Genomic DNA, 20,003 nt, shown 5'->3' on the forward strand with positions numbered 1-20,003 from the left:
CATGCCCATTCTGTATTTTGAAATATGGCGCCAAAAGTAAAATAAAACAAAGCTGAACAATGCTGAAGACTGTGTATCTCGTGAAAATGATATTTAATTAAAAGATATTTTATAAATCTAACGTTCATCAAAACTAGATTGAGGATTTTAATTAAATTAGAACGAGTCTTATTGATAATCCCAAAATCCGAAACTTCCTTTTAAGTTGCACAAATCGTCGTAACGTCACTCGAGCACCTTGAGCTAGTGTTGACAAGATCAGTATAATTCAGTCCGAATAACTGTTTAGAAGGTAAGTTTACTCCATATTTGTTCAGTTTGTTTTATATTGTAATAGTATAAACAAAATACGAAGTGGAGTTCAAAAATAAGAAAATATGTAATACATTTTAGTGAATAATTTTTACCGGGGATAAAAGTTGACAAGACACCGTTTGGTTGGAAAAAAATAATCACGTTTTACTTTTAGGCTAACATAGAACAGCATTTGCTAAAGGAAAGGTAAAGGAGAAAATTCATACAATGGAACACAAATGTTAGATATACAATATTCATTCCACCTGGCGTTTTAGGAATGAAGAATATCGGTTCTTTAATTTAAATGTGAACCGGCATTAAAATTCGAAGTTAAAGGAAATTCGAATGTTACATCCAAATTGCATCATCTGTCGGCATTTCAAGATTCTGTCATTAAGACTCTATCCTAGAATAAAACTTTTAATTCAGATAAAGCAAGTTAGTCCAATTTAATCGTTTTGATACTTTAAACATTATTTTAAACTTGAAAATTGCTATCCATATGTTTCATTGCAATATCAATTGTCAGTCTGTTAACGACACGGGCCCTGGAAGTTATTGTAAATATATTGCATGTGCATGTATTAAAAAAGTACTTTTTTATACATGCACATTCAATATATTTACAATAACTTCCAGGGCCCGTGGTTAACGAAGCCTGTTTTAATTGATATGTGATATTCAGTCTGGTTTGATCACTGGCGCCAGATAGCTTGTAGAGCACCTGACTAGGAGGGTTTGACTCCTGGTCTAGCTGATTCATCATTCTTTCTCTAATACAATTACATTTGGTGCCTTTACCAAATACTTGACCTGACAGGTAAACTCCTGCCAGCCCAAGTGAAAGAGACTGGGATAGTGATCTTCAATGGAGGGGTTGCTTAAGGGGGAGGCAAGTGGGGGTCAGACAGCTTTAATTGTAAGCGCCAGAAAACTAAGTTGGTAGCTAGAGAACCTGACTATAGAGATTCAAGGGCCCGAGTTTGATTCCTGGTCTTAACAGTCATCCTTTCTCTCATCCCATTTAAGAGTTGAATACAATTAGTACCATGATCAACCTTTGGAACCGACAGGTCAACTCCTGCCAGTGGAAAGAGCCTCAGATGGTATTTTTTGAGGGCCAATATTATTTCATGGGGGAAAAATGTGATTTTCAGACCGTTTAGAACACCAGCGCCAGAATGCTCAGTTGGTAGAACACCTGACTAGAGATTCAGGGGGCCCACATTCATCTCCTGAGTCTGACCCATCATTATTTTTCCCATCCTGTTACATATGGATCTTTATTATAGACATAGTGTCATACATGTATTTCAAGTCATACTGAAAATAGAGAATTTGCTGACACTAGTTGTCATTGCTCACAAACCCACCTATAGTTCATCATTTAGAAAAATTGGTCATAGAGAAGCATGTTTCCATTGTAAAAACCTTAAATCCTGTACGTGCTGGGACTACATCTCATCAACAAAATTGTTATCTCTACAAGTTGCTCAAATCTTAATCCATGTCATCACTGAGATGTAATTTCTCTCTGCTGACTACTTTAAAAATTGATTGGAAATGTTAAAGTCACATTGTATTTGTTGGTTACAAAACATGCTGTAATTTGTTGATTTGATTGCAGGTGTAGAAGATTACACCAGCCATGGAGAGCAAATTGACAGGTGCTGAGATTCGGAATTTGTTTGTGGACTTCTTCAAGGAAAAAGAACATCTCTATGTTCACTCCTCATCAGTTGTTCCTCTAGATGACCCCACTCTTTTGTTTACCAATGCTGGAATGAACCAGGTAAGATTTCAAGACTCACTGTTTGCATTTTATTACAAGAGGGATGGGGAGTATGAATACTCTATAAAAACACTTTTCACGGAGAACAGACAATTAATACCTGTCATCTATGCTATATGATTTCTGAATCAATTTTAGCTGTTAATATAGATTCCATTTGATTTTGCCCATTGGTAAACTCTTATCATGTGTATTATGGTCAGAAATTTTGTTAAATTGTAAAGGATTTCAATTTTTCATACATGTATTTGTTTTTCTTTAGTTTAAACCCATCTTTCTGGAGATTGTTGATCCCAACAGTGACATGGCTAAGTATGTGCGTGCAGCCAACTCCCAGAAATGTATCAGGGCAGGGGGAAAGCACAATGATCTGGATGATGTCGGCAAAGATGTCTACCATCACACATTCTTTGAAATGTTGGGAAATTGGTCCTTTGGAGATTACTTCAAGGTTTGTTCCAATAGTGAAGTCTGTTAAATTGCATATATTGTGCATATCAGTTTCAGTTTTGGCTGCTAACATGAAAAACAACAAAGATTATATATGCCAGTGTGTGCATTGAAAACATTGTATAATTAGAGTACATTTAATAAAACATTGCTGGAGAGGACAATGACAAGTTTTCACAAACAACTCTTTCAACTCTTGGATATCCTTGCATAAATCAGCACATAAGACAATGATACAAGTTTTATTATTGCTGATTTAAGTCATGTTAGAATGTCGTTTTTATGCATTTATGAATTGAAAGGAGTATATATGAATGTATGCTATATGTATTTTTCGTTGTGATAGTCCTGTATTGTTACGTAGACTGAGTGCTGTGCCTGGGCCTGGGAGTTCCTGACGGAGAGGGTGGGTCTACCAAAAGAGCGCCTCTATGTCACTTACTTTGGTGGAAATGAAAAGTTTAATCTGAAACCTGATGATGAAACCAAGAACATTTGGTTGAACTTGGGGTATGTTTTCATTTCATGGGACTGAATTTGACCCAACACTTTTATAGAGTATTAATTTCCCTTGATTCATTGTTCTGCTCTGAAAAATGTTTATATCCAACAATTATAGAACAATTTTTTGGTATAAAATCAAAACTTTATGGACCTGTTGATATGTAATTTTTTTTTTTTATTTATGACAGTTAGCCTTACTCACAAAAAAAGGTATGAAGATAAAAAAATATCCAAACATTAGAATATCTCATATTAAAACTGCTTTACTATTTGTTTCAGAGTTCCTGCAGAGCGAGTGCTGCCATTTGGAATGAAGGACAATTTCTGGGAAATGGGAGAGACAGGTCCTTGTGGTCCATGCACAGAAATTCATTATGACAAGGTTGGAGGTCGTGACGCGAAGGCCCTTGTAAATATGGATGACCCAGAGGTCATCGAAATCTGGAATCTTGTGTTCATTCAGTTTAACAGGTATGCACCACCTGATAATATTCTGTGCAATCATTGATATTCATGGGAGCTCAATACCCTCTACCCATGAATTATTATCTTCAATGCATTATGAAACATATTCTCTATTCAGTATACTTGGAAGCAAATCTAAGGTATTGATTCCCAACAAACCTTTAAAAAATTGAGAATCTTACTAAATTAGGGCCCCCTTCCAGATTTAATTGATTCCAAATAAACATACTGTATATATTGTTTACTTGAGTAGCTTTACACAAGTGTACTCAGAGTAACTTTGTTATGTTAAGTATTTGTAGCCAATTCGTTTTTACATCTTTACTAGTTTTGTTATGACCAAAAGAATGAAACTGGTATGCTGCTTTTTTAGGGAATCTGAGACAGAATTGAATGAGTTGCCAAGGAAACACTGTGATTGTGGAATGGGACTCGAACGTCTTGTGTGTGTCATGCAGGGAAAAACCTCAAACTACGATACAGACCTATTCTCACCATACTTCGAATTCATACAAAAAGTAAGGACTGCGGGGGAAAGAATGAGATAAATACTGATTAATGTGTCAACCATGGCCACTTACTAAATTTATCATAGAAATCCCATTGATTATCAATCAGTTTATTTCAATGAGCTCTACCAGGCAGGATATTTTTTTTCCAACTGTACATATTATTAATAATGTGTATCTCTTCTTTTCGATAAACAGGCAACAAATTCCCAGCCATACCAAGGGCGTGTTGGAAAAGATGATGTGGACGGAGTGGATATGGCTTACAGAGTGTTGGCGGACCATGCTCGGACATTGACTGTAGCTCTGGCTGATGGGGGAAGGCCTGATAATATGGGAAGAGGGTAAGAAAAGCATATATTAACTGTCTGATTAATGCTTACTTTACAGTGATCAATGGTGCTAATTATTCTTAATATTTTGCTTCCAAAAACATTAATCATGATCATGTTGAAATCAATTTCAAAGGTAAAAGATGATATTTGATTAGGATAAGGTACCAGTAATTCATCCAATGCAAAGAAGGTGTATTGGTATCCTGTGTGGCCATACTCAGGGCAAAGTATTCAACAAAGAACTTTTTTCTTTGAAATTTGTATATAAAGGGGATTGTCAGTATTAATTATTATATGTTGTATCAACCATGTAAATACTTGTTCCCAGAATTCATGTGTTAAAAACTATATTTTAAACTCTTTCTCATTTAATAGCTATGTTTTGAGGAGAATTCTGAGACGTGCTGTGAGGTATGGCACTGAAAAACTTAATGCAAAGCCAGGAATGTTTGCCTCACTTGTGGATGTGGTTGTGGAATCCCTTGTAAGTGTATTAGTTGTCAATCAAATGCATGATTCACTCTCTTCAAAAGGAAATTTTTTAAGTTTAATCTAATACTTCTGATAATAAGGAATTTCTTTATTTCTTCTTTTAGGGAAATGCTTTTCCAGAACTTAAGAAAGACCCAGAGATGGTAAGAAAATAGATAAGATCTAAAGAAATACCTATTAACTCTTTTCAGGAAACAGTTTAAATCAATTTTGATACATGTAATTACAAATCACATCTTTGAAGATTTGAATTTAATTATTGTTGCAGCTTCTGTTCATAGGCTTTAAAATTCTAACAAATATCCTTAGACAGTTGGTATCAAACAAGATAAGTGTTCTGTTTTGCATAAGATAAAAATCTTTTGTATATTAATAAACTGAAGAACCAAAAAATGAATGAAAAAGACGTTTCTTCTTGCATGTTGCAGTCTAAATTTTGCTGCTTGCTGTTGAATGAAAAAGCAGACGTGTCTTATATATCCAGTGACAGGAGGTCATTCTCATCTGAGGCAATGAGTCATTTTCTTAAAAACATTTTACAGATCAAAGACATTATCAACGAAGAGGAAGCCCAATTCTTGAAGACATTAACCAGAGGTAGAAGATTGCTGGAAAGAACAATAGGAAAGCTAGGAGACACAACTTCTCTACCAGGTAAAAGAGCATTCTTATGGTATTTCAATCTATAAATGCTGAAGTTGGTCTTTCTATTACCGTAAGTACCATAATGTCGCGTGTATAACACGCACTTTTTTTCAGCCAAAATTTGATCAAAAGTGGGGGGTGCGTGTTATACATAGGACTAAAATTTTAACCCATTTTTTCAAGCTTGATTCTTAATACCTTGGCAGACGTGAATGCCGATATAGCGTGTTATGCAAGTTGTATGAGTGTATATTTTCTGCTGATATAGCGCGTTATGCAAGTTGTACGAGTGTTTTCTAAATACTAAATTTACTGCATCAGAAATAGGCCTACCTTATTCTTAGTTTCATTTCCATGTATTGAAATATTTATCCACTCTCAACACTATTTCTTGCATAAAACAAGTTTAAATATCGCCAGTGTATTCGCCATTACGTAAGCAATCACCTGTTGACTCGGCGCGTGGTCAATGTTTGTTTAACAATTTCCGGTGTCAGAAGCATGCACCTGTCTTGTGTCGGACTTCACAGGGTGTTTTCATGTGCATGAAGATTAGCGATTATTCTGATTTTATTAAACTTGATTACTTCGTGTCCAGTTATGCAGTTAAACGTTATTGCTTTACAAAGACACTGCTAAAAATACATCGATGGTTTGTACGACTTGATAATGACGATATACGACATACATACGTTTCCTCAGAATGTTTATTTAACTACATTCAATGAGTTTGACTATAATTAATCAATTAAATCATTTCTTTTGATGTTGTTTTGGTTTATATCTGTAAACATTATAACTTTTAAGCTCGGTTGCCGTTCTTCCCTACGTATGATGATCTTCAACTTTTCCACTGTTTTACGAAGTTTCTAATGCTATCGCCCATGTAAATCATGCCGTCCTTTTTAAGTAAAATTGTAAGAACTTTGACTCTAATATTGCTTGGGCAATGTTCCGATCACGAAATTACAGTAATTGCGCTTGGGTTACAAAATTATTATTAAACATCGATAGTTATTTGGAAAAATGGCGGCCGTCGATTTTCATCATTGTGCTATGTTCCGATCACAAAATTAAAGAAATTGCGCATGGATTATCACGAAACATCGATTGTTTTGGGGGAAATTGCGGCCATTGATTTCGCCATTTTTTGGGTGCGTGTTATACATAGGACCTGCTGTTTTTTCGCTATTTTTTGGTCAACTTTGGGGGGTGCGTATTATACACGAGTGCGTATTATACACGATACATTACGGTAATTTATATCATATTGTGGAAGCACATGACTCAGTGGTCATAGGCACTAGGCTACTAACCTAGATGTCACTAATTTAGAACTGCTGTGGTCACTTGATGTTGATAGTTGGGCCCTAAGACAAGGCACTTTATCTACATTGCCTCAGTCTACCTAGCTGAAATTGGGTACTGGGAGTTACCGGTTATCTGTTATGGAGTGTTGTCCCATCCACAGAGTGACTCTCGTCCATTTAGCACCACAGAAACTGGGATAAGCACCAGCCTTATGAGCCTTCATGGCTTGAAGAAGGTTTAAATGATTGATATTAAACTTTGACAGAACTTGTGTATTGTTGTTTAAGGTGACATTGCATGGAGATTGTATGACACCTATGGATTTCCTGTTGACTTGACTGCTCTAATGGCAGAAGAGAAAGGATTGGCTGTTGACATGCCAGCTTACGAGTCTGCAAAAAAAGATGCCCAGGTATATTAATTGTGGGATTGAAACATAATCTGTATAAGATTTTGTATAAATCTCTCTAAGATGAAAGATCATTTACAAAAGCAGACAATTTGTTACTGGTTAGTCGGTTTTATGGTTGCTGTCAACATGTCACTCTAAACCAGGTCTCACTTTTCACCCCTGCGAATGTTAGTGTCATTTAAATTTAGACTACGTGTTTTTATTTGACCCTTTCAGTTTCTCAGTAAAAATTGTGCCTCGTGTTTATAGTCTATTTCCTAGAATCTAGATACTTGTAGTCAAATATGAAATCTAGACATTTATTGATTTTAAACTTTATCTTCATTATTTGGTGGAAAAAAATGGGAAATAAATGTGACAATAGAAAATATAGGTTTTTTTTACTGCTGTTGCTACAATAAACATGCTTAGTAGCGACCCCCCCCTTAGGTTTAATTTTCTCATCTGAACTCATCGTTTAGTTTAAATAACTGCTATAGATAATTAAATAAGACATAAAACTTTCATAGATTTTCATGTTTTAACATAAATCGAAGTAGGATATAATATGAAACACGATCATTCACAGGAACTAAACAAATATCGTGGAAGTCTCGTGAACTTTCATTTGAGCAACTCGGGATACTTAGCAACGATAAAGAAAACATTCTGAACACATTAGCAGGGGTGTTTTGGTGGTAATTTAAGTTACAATGATCTGCTTATGAAAAAGATAACTTTAAATATCTTTCATTCCTCTATGAAATATTCAAATAATAAGCAGAACATCTTTCAAATTTTGTCATGCAATGTTTGCTCATACAGCTTACTCCACTTATATTGAAATTGCTTATTTTGAAATTACGCTTATTTTGAAATAAATATAAATCCCCAGTTTTAGCTTCTTATTTTCTTTGCATAAAAACAACGTTAAAATGAAATCAGATATTTTGAAATATCGCTTATATTGAAGCCACTAATTGGTCCCTAGAGGTGATAATGAGTTGTTTTTATAACGGTTATATTGAAGTGCTCCCTAGCGGTTGGTGACAGTAATTATGCCTGACTGACCTGTTGATATACAAAGGTGTACATTGATTAATTCTCACCTCATGTGTTTTTATACTGCTTTTACAAAATAAAATGTATTCACTGTTGAATTCTTTCTTTCCATGTACACACGGATGTATTGAGGTTAGATATAATTAAAATGGGAACCATATACAGAAAAGAAAAACTTTATCTTTGGACACTAAATACGAACTAGTTATGGCTATTGATAAGAAAATAAAGCCTAAATCTGAAATAGTTAAGGATTTGGGGAATAACCCGAGTACGCTGACAATTCTTTACAAGCAGCGTTCATCAGTGATTGAAGCATTTGAGTGGTTATTCCCCAAAACGTAAAAGAATGTAATCAGGGAATTATAATGAGGTTAAAGGTTTTCTATTACTTTCTCAATTAAACTTTCAAAGAGTATTATTCCATGTGTAATACATGTATCCATTAGATAAACGATGCTCAAACTAACTTGTTCGGTTTTGTTCTTCTTTTAAGATCAGGATTGAACTTTTACAAAATGGCGGCTTCGTGTCAGTCGATTTCGCTTATATTGAATTACGGATATATTGAAAAAATTTGAATGGTCCCCTGAATTTCAATATATCCGGAGTAGGCTGTATTTTCTGTTGTTAAAAAACTCATCAGTAAAAGCAAAATGTTATGTAAGAGTATGGAGAATATGTGAATGTATGAAGAACCTTGTTGGGAGCATGACAGTTTAATAATTACAAAAATTTGCTTGAATCAATCTTAAATAATTTAACTTGTTGTTGACAGGCTTTGTCACAGGGGACAGGGGGTACTGCTGCTGATTTGATTGGACTAGATGTACATGCTATCAGTGACCTACAGAATAGGGGGGTGCCCACCACAGATGATGCCCCCAAATACAAATACCAGGCCACTGAGAATGGCAAATATTGTAAGCATGTCTCGAAATAATGTTATCACTTTTTTCTCAGTAACAAGAGAAATAGTGTTATATCTATGTGAATGTGTGTTTCGTTCCAGCATTTGAACCAGCAACAGGCAAGGTGATAGCCCTCCGGAGAAACAAGGAGTTTGTGGAGGAAGTGTCTTCTGGCCAGGAGTGTGGGGTGCTACTGGACAGGACCAGCTTCTATGCGGAACAGGGGGGACAGATATATGACACAGGCTTCTTGGTCAAGGAAAACGATCCTGTAAGTGCTCCTTTATTTGTAACAGCAGTTTTATCATTTTTTTTATAGCTCTTAGTGAATCAAATCTTACTTTGATACAGTAAAGACATATTTAATGCAATCAGATACTTAATACAAGGTGAATAATTCACTTACTCAATATTGGTACTGATATGAAGAATATAAGTGGTCCTTTGTAAATAACTAAACATTAGGTTATTCATTAACTAATCTCTCTCAGTACAAGCTATATTTATGTTGACTCTGTTACAGGACGTTGAGTTCAGTGTCCGCAATGTTCAGGTGAGAGCAGGGTATGTGCTACACATTGGAGTGATGGAGGGAGTGCTCAGAACCGGAGATATCGTACAGCTCAACATTGACGAGGTCAGATGTAGTTCAACCTCATTTCACAGATTTTAAGCATTGATAAAACGTATATTTTTATTTAAGAATGTATTTTCACTTTGGATTGAAATATGCCTTAAATTAACAAAATGTTATAAGAGCACAAAATAACTATTTACACATAGCTTGGTGAATGTTTTTTTAATTTTTAAAGATGCAAATATTATTTGGACGTAAGTACATTTAATTAAAATTAAGTGATGAAGATGTTTTTATGTGAATACAGGAAAGAAGGTGTTCAGTTATGAAAAACCATACAGGAACCCACATGCTGAACTTTGGACTTCGGGAAATCCTGAAAGAGGCGGACCAGAGGGGGTCTCTGGTTGCTCCTGACAGGCTGAGGTTCGACTTCTCTGCCAAGGTGAGCCCGCATTTTGTTAGTACCTAATGTCTGTGTAAGTACTTGCAGTGTTAGAAATTAAGGAGGAATGGTATACTCCGAGATAAAGATACATGTAACAATGAAAGCTCACCCAATTTGAGATATAACCACCGTTGTGAGATTTTAAAAATATAAATATTTAGCCATGATATGCATTCATGAAATCTTATGGTAGGTAAGAAAAAATTGAAAAAGCCACACATTCTTACACGATCAGAAACTGAGAGTATAATTTACTGATCTACTTGTACAGTGCTTGTTTTTGCATTATTTACATTCATTGATGAGATATAATAGAAGGCACAACAATGAAAGGATTGAAGTAAAAAGTGACTTGATGTCCAAAGGTGGTCTCTCTTCATGTAATAGAGATTTCAAAATTTTTAAGGATGTGATTTTTCTCTCAGGGAGCAATGAAGGTCTCAGAGGTTAAACAAGTGGAAGAGATAGTAAATAAAATGGCCGAGAAAAATGGTGAGGTTTACGACATGAACGTCAGTCTGGCTGTTGCCAAGGCGATTCAGGGACTGCGTGCTGTGTTCGATGAGGTAGGTGTCTTTGTTCACCGATAACCAAAGATGAAATAGACTTTCTAAATTATGCAGTTGGAGATTTCAATTTTATCTAAAGTTATATGTTTAAAAAATTTTATCAACTAGAAGATTATCAACATTGGTTTCAAAAAAATTAAAATGCCTTCCAATCTCTGCAATAAGGGTTAACACTGTACTGGTACTTAAACGTGTATTATGTTGTAAGATAAAATTATAGAAGTTGTTTTCTTGAAAAATCTGTCTGAAAATGAAAGACAAATACTGGATACTCCATTTAAAAAAAATTGTTATTTTACCTGCTTCCCCATAATTGCTGTGAAAGTTATAAGCATTTTAACTTTGTCTTTATAATAAAAAGATAAAGTTTTGTATAAATTCTGATTTTAGACAACATACTATATGTCTTCAACTTCAAAACAGATATTTGTCTGCATTACGTGAATCCATTATAATATGTGAGGGTACTGATATGTTCCCCGTCTGTAGGTGTACCCCGACCCTGTACGAGTGGTGTCTATTGGGGTGGACGTCAATCAGTTGGTGGAGGACCCCATGGGACCTGGTGCCTCCACGACATCAGTTGAATTCTGTGGAGGAACGTAAGTGTCTTATCGTTTCTACGATCCCAGATGATCGATTCCATCAGTAATTCAGCACGTATAACATTGCAAGTATGATATATTTATCTGTTGTTAATCACTGTAAACCAACGTTTACCGGTATTTGCAACATTATATTTTGTGATGGTGATGATCTGGTTTGCAGCTACTAATATTTGTGACTTAGTCTTTTTGCGTACAAAAACAAATGAAAGAGACTTCAAATAATGTATCATAATGAGAAAGTACCATAAAGAGATTCTCATGAATCATGAGGAAATTTCCTAGCATGAAAATATAAGTTTGTTTATGGTATGAGAATCAATTGTGAAATCAGTACAAGTACCGTTGGTATTTTATACTATTTTTCCAATGTAAGTTTTCTCTAAGAAATGAAATGTATATTACCAGTAGCCAGTTCAGAGGTGAATAAAAGACTTATTGTGTGCTTGTCTGTAATGTAAAATAATCCCGACATGGAAATTTCCATGTAACAATATGCAGTGCCAGTCTTAATGACCGAATTATTTTTGTAGGATCTACCTTTTTATCATTTAGATGAATACAAACTTCAGTTTCATATATCATTGTACATACCGATACCTATATACAGTTGTATGTATAATATATAAAGTTAAATTAATTCTACAGGCATTTGAAAAGAGCTGGACATATAGGGAAAATGGTGATTGTTTCTGAAGAAGCCATTGCCAAGGGAATTCGAAGAATCATTGCTCTCACAGGAACTGAAGCAGTTAAGGTAACCCAAATGTTTTGTCAGTGTAATACATGTATTCTCAAATTCTTGAAGCATTATCTAACTCTTGAAAGAAGTAGAATTTGTTCGGGTTTGTGTTTTACTTGTACACTCTTCAGATAGTTTGATTTGGTAAAAGAATGTCCGTGTACAAAGAATTGAATTTAAATATTAATGTTTTGACAGGCACAGCATAAAGTAGATCTACTGGAGAAGTCATTATTACAGCTACAGAAAGATGTCGACGAGGGCTTGAAATCAAAATCTGTCTCCGAAAAAGAGCTCACTCGGCAAATTGTGTCCTATGATGACGTAGGTGTCTAACCTGAATTACAACATGTAAAACATTACTCTTGTATGAATAAAATTTTTAAATAGTTTGATTTTCTATGCAGGAGGTGTCTCAATCTTTAATTTCTTACTGGAAAAAAGATGAACTTCGATCAAAAGTGAAAAAACTGAAACAGAAAATGGATGAGCTTGACAAAAACAGAAAAGCTGCTGTGATGACAGAGGTAAAAAGCTGATCATGTACATTTAGATTACATGTGGCAACATGTACTAGATGTAGAGTTTTTCATGGAACCTTTTGCATGCCGATACATTAACTAGTAATTATATTTTTATGCAGGTTGTTGAAGAAGCAAAGAAAATGATTGAAGCAAGTCCGAACCAGAAATTTGTAGTTCATGAGTTCAAGGCAGATGCCAATGCAAAGGTAATAGAAAAGTGTACAAATGTTGCTCAATGGTAGTTAATGTAATCTCCTAATTTGACATCATTAGAAGTGAGTTGTCATTGCTCTTTGGATGTCCAAGTTGCACAGGGAACAATCCACTTGCTCCTCACCGCTGCAACGCCAGTGTGATAACCGTAAAAATGTATGGCTGCATGGACAGCTGGGTTTTCTCCAGGTACAATGTTCTTTGGTTTTCCTTCCACATCAATGATCCCCTCATGCTAATATCTATGCCAACAAGAGATATTAAGCTAGAGAACTTGTTTATCAATCATTGTAAAATAAATAAAGTTCAATTGTTTTTTTTTGGCAGGCTTTGGATGCTGCGATGAAGCAGTACAAGGCCCTCAGTCCAGAAACTGCTGCCCTCTTCTTCACAGTGGACCAGAGTGCAGGGAAAATTGTGTGCATGAGTTGTACACCAAAAGTAAGCTTTAATGGAACTAAGAACATGCTTGGTTAGGGACATCAGCATTCAAGGTTTTGAAGATCAATTTCATGGATTATCAAACTGATTGTCTCTCTTTACATTTTGTTCGTTTTATACAACGCTAATTTTTTTTGTTCATTGTTTCAGTCTAGTATAGCTGCTGGATTAACCGCCAATGGCTGGATTAACGAGATTGTCCCCTTAATCAAGGGCAAAGGGGGAGGCAAGGAGGCCTCGGCCCAGGCCACAGGCACCAACACCGGGGCATTGAAGGAGGCCATGGACATTGCCACCAAGTTTGCGGGCCTCAAACTCTCTTGATGATAAAGACTGACTAGGCATTCAACTGTGACCCCATAAAGCATATCTCAAAGACAACCCACAGAGAATTCTTACAGTTTTGGTATATGTAAAGGCAGACCTCTCGACTTCTAAATTGTTAGTGATGCTGTATGATTGTGTAAAAATATCAGGTATCACTGCATTCCATGCTTCATTAGTGTGTCTGACTTATTTATTATACTGTTTAATAACACATATGTATCTCTGATAAAAACTTTTCATACTCTCTTTACATCAATGTATGTATGTTTAAAGAAAAATTATAAAGAAATCACCAAGTTTTCATTGCAATCAGGGAAAAGGTCTACAAATAGCTTCTGTGTTACCAAGTGCTTATATAAGTTTAGTTTCAATGTACTTTATGTGATACAAGTATTAAAGTAATTCAGTGATGTATGTATGCTAAGGATTATGAACACAAAGGAAATAAAACAAGTGAAGGAAATGACATGTATTTGTTATTTTGTATTGTGATACAAACTTACAGAAATATGGAACAAAGAAAATGGTTTATTAATGAATTGTTTGGTTTTTTAAATTTTGAATAGAAATAAACTTATAATCAAAGTTTATAAACATAAAAATTTTCTTTGATGTTCAAAATGTGAGTGTTCTGTTTTCTACATATATATTGTAAACCAGTATCTGTAATACTTTTGCTTTTTCTTTTTTTTTTTTTTTGACTTGCCACAAAAAAATTAAATATTTTGCATAAAAATTTCTGAAAATTCAGTAGTTATTACCCCAAAAATAATAAACATTAGTCTTTAATCACTTTGATTTCTATAGATGTCATCTTATTAGTTAACCTGAACTGAAGGTTCATATGACTTTTCTGATTACTTGATATTTTTATGTCTTCTCCTGAACCACAGAGTACATGGCATACAGCAGCATTGGGTTAAGGACTCTCTAATTTTGTTCAAATGAAGGACCAGTTCCTTTTTCAACGGAAGATGAATAGAAAATAATGAAAACGGGTATGGTATTTAAAAAATCTCAAAAACCTAATTCCAGTAGCCAGTGACATCAATATTTTTACTTGGATAGAGCAGAATCAAATTTATTCAAACTATGTCCTCCTTAGGCCTGGAAGTTACCCAAAGGGGGTTAAAAGTTCATCATGGAAATAAGCATTTTCCTAAATCTTTGCCGACATGTAAAATTCTCTCCTATCTGACTGGTTTTGATGGAAAATCTCATAGCTCATTAAAGTAATGCATAGATGCAAAGAAGATGGGGGAACAAGATAGTGCAAATGCCCATTTGGTTTTGTCGTAAAAACAATTTCAAATTAATTTTTTTCCAACTAAATATACTAGATAATGTTATATTACAAGTTTACAAAAGCACAATTTCTAAACATATTCAGTTTTGAATATTAAAAAAAACGATTAAAAAAAAAAAAAGTCTAAACTTTTGGTGGTATCGAACCCACAACCTAAAACCCTAGCTCTATAATGTTACCTAATGTCTGGTGCTCTAACCACTGAGCCATTTCAGTCACAACAAACTTCATTGTTAAATGCTAAATGCAACTTCAACCAAGATTTTACAGACTTGTAGTATTTCTCTAAAACATTCAATTGTTGGGCTACAAAATGACATTTTTGAAGTATAGTGGGTCATCTCTCCACGTTTTTGTTGGTTGAAATCGGTTTGATTTCCTTTAAACCTTATATAGACTATGACAAAAATATGGAGCCCAGACCCACTCTATAAAAGAAAAGGCATTGAAGTTCTAAAAATGACACTATTTGGAGGTTTGACACGCATACGCCAGTTTAAATCAACCTATTCCAAATATTTAACACATTTGAAGGTTATAAATCTATGTTATGGTAAATGTACATTGTTTTCAATAATTTAGAAAGAAATTATAAGATTTATTTATATTTTACTTTTATAGTATCTTATCTATCATATAGGCAGTTTACACGCCTTATTCACCCATCTTCTTTACCTTCTTTGCAACCTGTGATTATTCATTCACAGTTGATGCAGTCAGAGCACAAGAGATGTAGAAATTACAGGTTAATCCTTGATGTCATATATTACTCCACAATACTCCAGATTTTACTATTTCTGTGATAGAGCAGATAGGGGGAGAAGAAACCTTTGCAGACTCTAGATTAACACATCATTGAAACCATCAGCATATCACATGCAATATTATTAGCTCGTGTAAATGGTGGGTTTTTTTTGGGGAAAGATTGGGGTAGAATTTTTCCATGCCAGTTACATCAATAAATAAATGATACATATTACATAGTATATTTATCTCGGCAGATCTCTAGCAACCCTCTTTAAAAAAACTACAAAACTTGCATCATACAATATATTTAATAAACGATTAAAGGTACAATGTATATAAACATCATGACTTCGGCTTTAAGGGGAACGGTTTTTCATGCTGCTTTTCTTCACTGAGTTTTCTGTGACGCTCCTTGGCATATTCAATTTCTCCTAGCAGTGTGTATACTTTTTTCTACAAAAAAAAAAAGAGAGTTAAAAATAAAAATCATTAAGAAAAAAGCAAATATGACAATTCCTACAATGACACTTTTAAATATATGGATTACTTTTAATAAGTTTAACAAAAATATCCTTACAGCAGTTTGTTTCCTCTCTTCAAGTCGCCCCATTTGTCGTTGTGTTAATGGTGCAGGTCTCCCATCTAAAGATAAAAATGTGATGTAAATTTAAGACAATCTTAACTTATTGGCTTTACAAACATCTAATAATTAAGAACTTAGTAAAATCAATAAAAACTCCATACCTAGGTAAGAGAAATCTGGAAGATCTATAAGAGGACCATAGCTTGTATTATCATGTGATTTACCATTTCTGAAAAAAATCCCAGAAAAATACATCAATAGGACATGTTAATTTTCTTTGAAAAAAAAATACCAAAACCAATGTTTGTATAAGCTCCAGTTGCTAGTATGATGAGTAAAATTTTGTTAATTAATTAAGGAACAGGATAAGCAAAGCAGTACACACAGTAATGCTACAATGGGACCTAGACAGCCTCCAAGAATTGTGAAGAAATTGTATAGGGTGAGTTAACAATGCATCGGACACATACCTTGGATCGGACAACTTTGGTTATAAATATACAAATAAATGTGCATGCGCTCTTGTGTTGTTTCGTATATTCCTGAATTAGAACTAATGAAATTTATCATTATTAAGAATTTGACATTCACATTGTCAAAGAAATAGCAATATAGGCATTGTAAAATGACGTCAAATATGCCATCATTGAAAATATAGTTATGAAGATTTTACACTAAAGCATTATTTGAATGTTGTGCATTTGATTGTGAATTAGTGAAAATGAACTCTTTGCGTAAAATAATAAGAAAGAAGTAAGTTTTGAAAGAAAATTTGATTAAAATAAGTCCAAGAAATTTGAACAATTAATGTCAAGGTCATTTTTGCTCCATATGTTCATTTCACCATGGATCGGACACAAATTAACCATGCATCTGACAGTTTTTAGTGCATGATTTTTTCTAATAATAAGGAGATTATGTCCCCATTCCTTGTGATATGCTTTAAATGTGAAGTAAAATAAAAATTAAACAAATAATTGATACATTTTCCTCAGACTACTTCAAATTCGAGTTTTTCGGACACAGCCTTTTTAGTCCAAAGTTCCCGTAGGAGCTGGTACGATAAAGAACCCCTCATGATAAATATTCCTTTAAACAGAAACACTAGTCTAAATTCCTTTATGTAGATTTGAGGATTTAAATTAAAAGAAATCTGAATAGCAATTGAATGAATTGATTTTACCGAACCTTTGTATTTTTGCATTAAAACCAGAAAATGTTGTTATTTTTAATCTCTACAGTATAGCTGTCCGATGCTTGGTAAACATTGTCCGATCCATGATGAAATACTTCAACACTTCATTAATTTGCTTTTTTGCTACATTTTTAACAATTTTACAATTTTTTCTCCAATAATTAAGCAAGGGGAAAACCTGTAACTTTTAAAACAAGTTTTATTTATATTTGAACGATATTTAATGCGTGAACAAAGGGAAAAATCCAAAGGTGTCCGATGCATGGTGAAATCACCCTATAACCATTCCATAACAAAAACACCACACACTCATACACAATAAATAATAAAATGAGATTGTGTGAATTGTGATAACAAACGAACAATAATCATGACTGTAATAGGATTATTGTAATAATGTAAGCAATATTCATTTTTGAAACATTGTCAATCAAAAAATGATCTTAATTTTTGTGAGAAAAAAAGAGGAGGCAGCTAGCGTAGGAAAATGATGTTTTCACATTTACATTTCTTGGGGAGAGGTGCTTTTACAATTAATTTTACGCTAATTTTGTTTTATATATGCATCAATAATCAAAACATTTGTTGTAATGGAACATTTGCTGATCATGAAAAGAACTAAAATTTTCAGCGCAATTGTGTGAAGAGTACCAGACTATAGTAATACATCTTGAATAGATAGTAAGCACTGATCGTATATTTTTAAAAACCTGTAAACTGAAGGGGATATGGTCTACTTGCTAAAGCCCAAACTTAAAACATGAACAATAGAAAAATTTCTAAGAACATTTGAATGAATAAAAAATCTTACGCCATTCTCCATTTGGCTCCAAAGCCCCTTCCTATTTCTCTTTTATACTTGGTAAATCTGTCATTATATTTAAATGCACATGGTGTTGTAGAAACGCTCCGTCTTGAACAAAGCCCTGGAAATACATGGCATACTTTAAAAAGTTAAACAAAAATCACATTTTCCCTCTTTAAAGACAAAAGTAAGATATTCAAATAGTTACTTTCAAGAATGCTTACCTAATAAAAGTTTTATCTTACATCCATTCGACATTGTCAAAATTTCACACAGGAAACATGCTGTGCCTGAAAAAAGGCAAACTGAAAGGGGAACGATGTTCCGGATACATTTCATACAGAAAAGATTTTGACGGTCGGGTTCTCTGTACTTTTGTTGAATAAACTTAGAGACACACAAAGCAATAACAAAATAAACATATATCTATAAAGTGTTCGAGTATATAAAGAGTTTTATACAGTATGATTATTTCACACCGATTGTACATGTAATATCGGTTGTAGAATCTTTTATCTTATGTTCAATGTACCTATTGGCAACTGGTCAATAAAAAAAAATATTAGAAGCTAAGTCTTGCTAAAACTTAAATGGATCTGTTTAATCTCTAAAGTCTCTCTCTCTCTCTCTCTCTCTCTCTCTCTCTCTCTCCTCACCAACCACTGAGAGAATCTGCTAAGATATACTTACAAAACGGAGAGGATCAGTAATTTGAAAGTTATCAGTAAAACGATTATGATATTGCCATTTCTGTGAAATAAACAATGGTTTGTGCTTTAAAAACAAGAACAAAAACCAGCAATAGGATATATAAAAGAAGAAGTAGGTTTTTGACACTTTGCAATTTCAAAGTGGACGAGGGAGCTTTATAAATTGAACTATATAGTAATTAATATATATTACAATTTTAATTATTTTTTTTTCGAGTTTTGACCATTCGGTTTTCAAATCGGTTTTGAAATCATGATCCATTCATTAGAATCAATATTCAAAAGTTCACTCTGTAACCATTTTTTTAAAATTAATAACTATGAATATTTCTTCAAAATAATTTCAAATATTAGATTCTCAGTAAACAGGAACAGCAGTGTTGAGGCTTATTCTACATGTTCTTTTTTCTCGTTAACGAGATTCTTGAAGTTTCGTCCCCTGGACCGCCGCCAGGACTTTGTCCTGAACCTACTGGGGGCCTCCATTGGCACGCGGCAAACCATTCCCACTCTTTTTTTTTTTTTTTTTTTTTTTGCAAAAATTAATTGATATGGCGTTCTCATATTAATATAACTTTTTTAGCTATGGCAGAATACAAATGGATATTTAAATGATGTTAAGTGGCATATTTTTTATTTTAAAAACATACAATGTTCTTGAGATATGTCTGCCCATATCCCCACCCCAAACACACTGTGTTTCGTGCCTTCTGAAGTCAGCCCCCATGCAAGAAAAAAATGCCCCCCCCCCTTTCAATAATTTCTGGACAGCACCTGGATATCACTTATTGGATGCAATATATCACTTGTTTTTTGTTTTTGTTTTTTAGATTAAAAAGAAATTCAATAATGATTATATAGCATACTAATACAATATAATAAGTGTACTGCTTGTCCAATTTCTTTTGCATAGGAGGTTCCTTACATAGTAAATTACATCTCTCTCTCTCTCTCTCTCTCTCTCTCTCTCTCTCTCTCAGAAAGCATTCTAAAAGTAATTCTAGACTCATCAAGATCTTAAAAATATGTCATTCACCATATGTTTGT

At 34.0% G+C, this 20,003-nt stretch overlaps 2 protein-coding genes across 3 annotated transcripts; one reads left to right on the top strand and one right to left on the bottom strand.

Moving 5' to 3' along the window:
• The first annotated feature begins 216 nt into the window (after nucleotides 1-216).
• Nucleotides 217-14,078, top strand: LOC128189646 (alanine--tRNA ligase, cytoplasmic-like). Of its 2 annotated transcripts, none has more exons than XM_052861327.1 (23): nucleotides 217-292; nucleotides 1,925-2,089; nucleotides 2,352-2,540; nucleotides 2,904-3,049; nucleotides 3,323-3,514; nucleotides 3,882-4,026; nucleotides 4,216-4,361; nucleotides 4,728-4,836; nucleotides 4,949-4,987; nucleotides 5,387-5,498; nucleotides 7,088-7,212; nucleotides 9,032-9,176; nucleotides 9,266-9,435; nucleotides 9,688-9,801; nucleotides 10,049-10,186; nucleotides 10,615-10,755; nucleotides 11,248-11,360; nucleotides 12,012-12,120; nucleotides 12,304-12,429; nucleotides 12,513-12,632; nucleotides 12,749-12,835; nucleotides 13,170-13,283; nucleotides 13,434-14,078. In XM_052861327.1, the coding sequence occupies exons 2-23, from the start codon at nucleotides 1,946-1,948 to the stop codon at nucleotides 13,605-13,607; spliced, it is 2,898 nt and encodes a 965-aa protein (XP_052717287.1). In that variant the 5' UTR covers nucleotides 217-292; nucleotides 1,925-1,945; the 3' UTR covers nucleotides 13,608-14,078. The 2 variants fall into 2 exon arrangements, with proteins under 2 accessions (XP_052717287.1, XP_052717286.1); XM_052861326.1 differs by lacking the exon at nucleotides 217-292 and adding an exon at nucleotides 433-501.
• A 1,878-nt stretch (nucleotides 14,079-15,956) lies between these two features.
• LOC128189393 (39S ribosomal protein L52, mitochondrial-like) lies at nucleotides 15,957-18,603 on the bottom strand. The gene is made up of 5 exons (XM_052860989.1): nucleotides 18,471-18,603; nucleotides 18,253-18,367; nucleotides 16,408-16,475; nucleotides 16,241-16,305; nucleotides 15,957-16,116 (listed from the first exon to the last, which is right to left on the bottom strand). Exons 1-5 carry the CDS (start codon nucleotides 18,583-18,585, stop codon nucleotides 16,006-16,008), a joined length of 474 nt encoding a protein of 157 aa, XP_052716949.1. The 5' UTR covers nucleotides 18,586-18,603; the 3' UTR covers nucleotides 15,957-16,005.
• Between the last annotated feature and the right edge of the window lie 1,400 nt (nucleotides 18,604-20,003).

Source organism: Crassostrea angulata, chromosome 6 (genome assembly GCF_025612915.1).
Source record: "Crassostrea angulata isolate pt1a10 chromosome 6, ASM2561291v2, whole genome shotgun sequence".
NCBI classification, from domain to species: domain Eukaryota; kingdom Metazoa; phylum Mollusca; class Bivalvia; order Ostreida; family Ostreidae; genus Magallana; species Magallana angulata.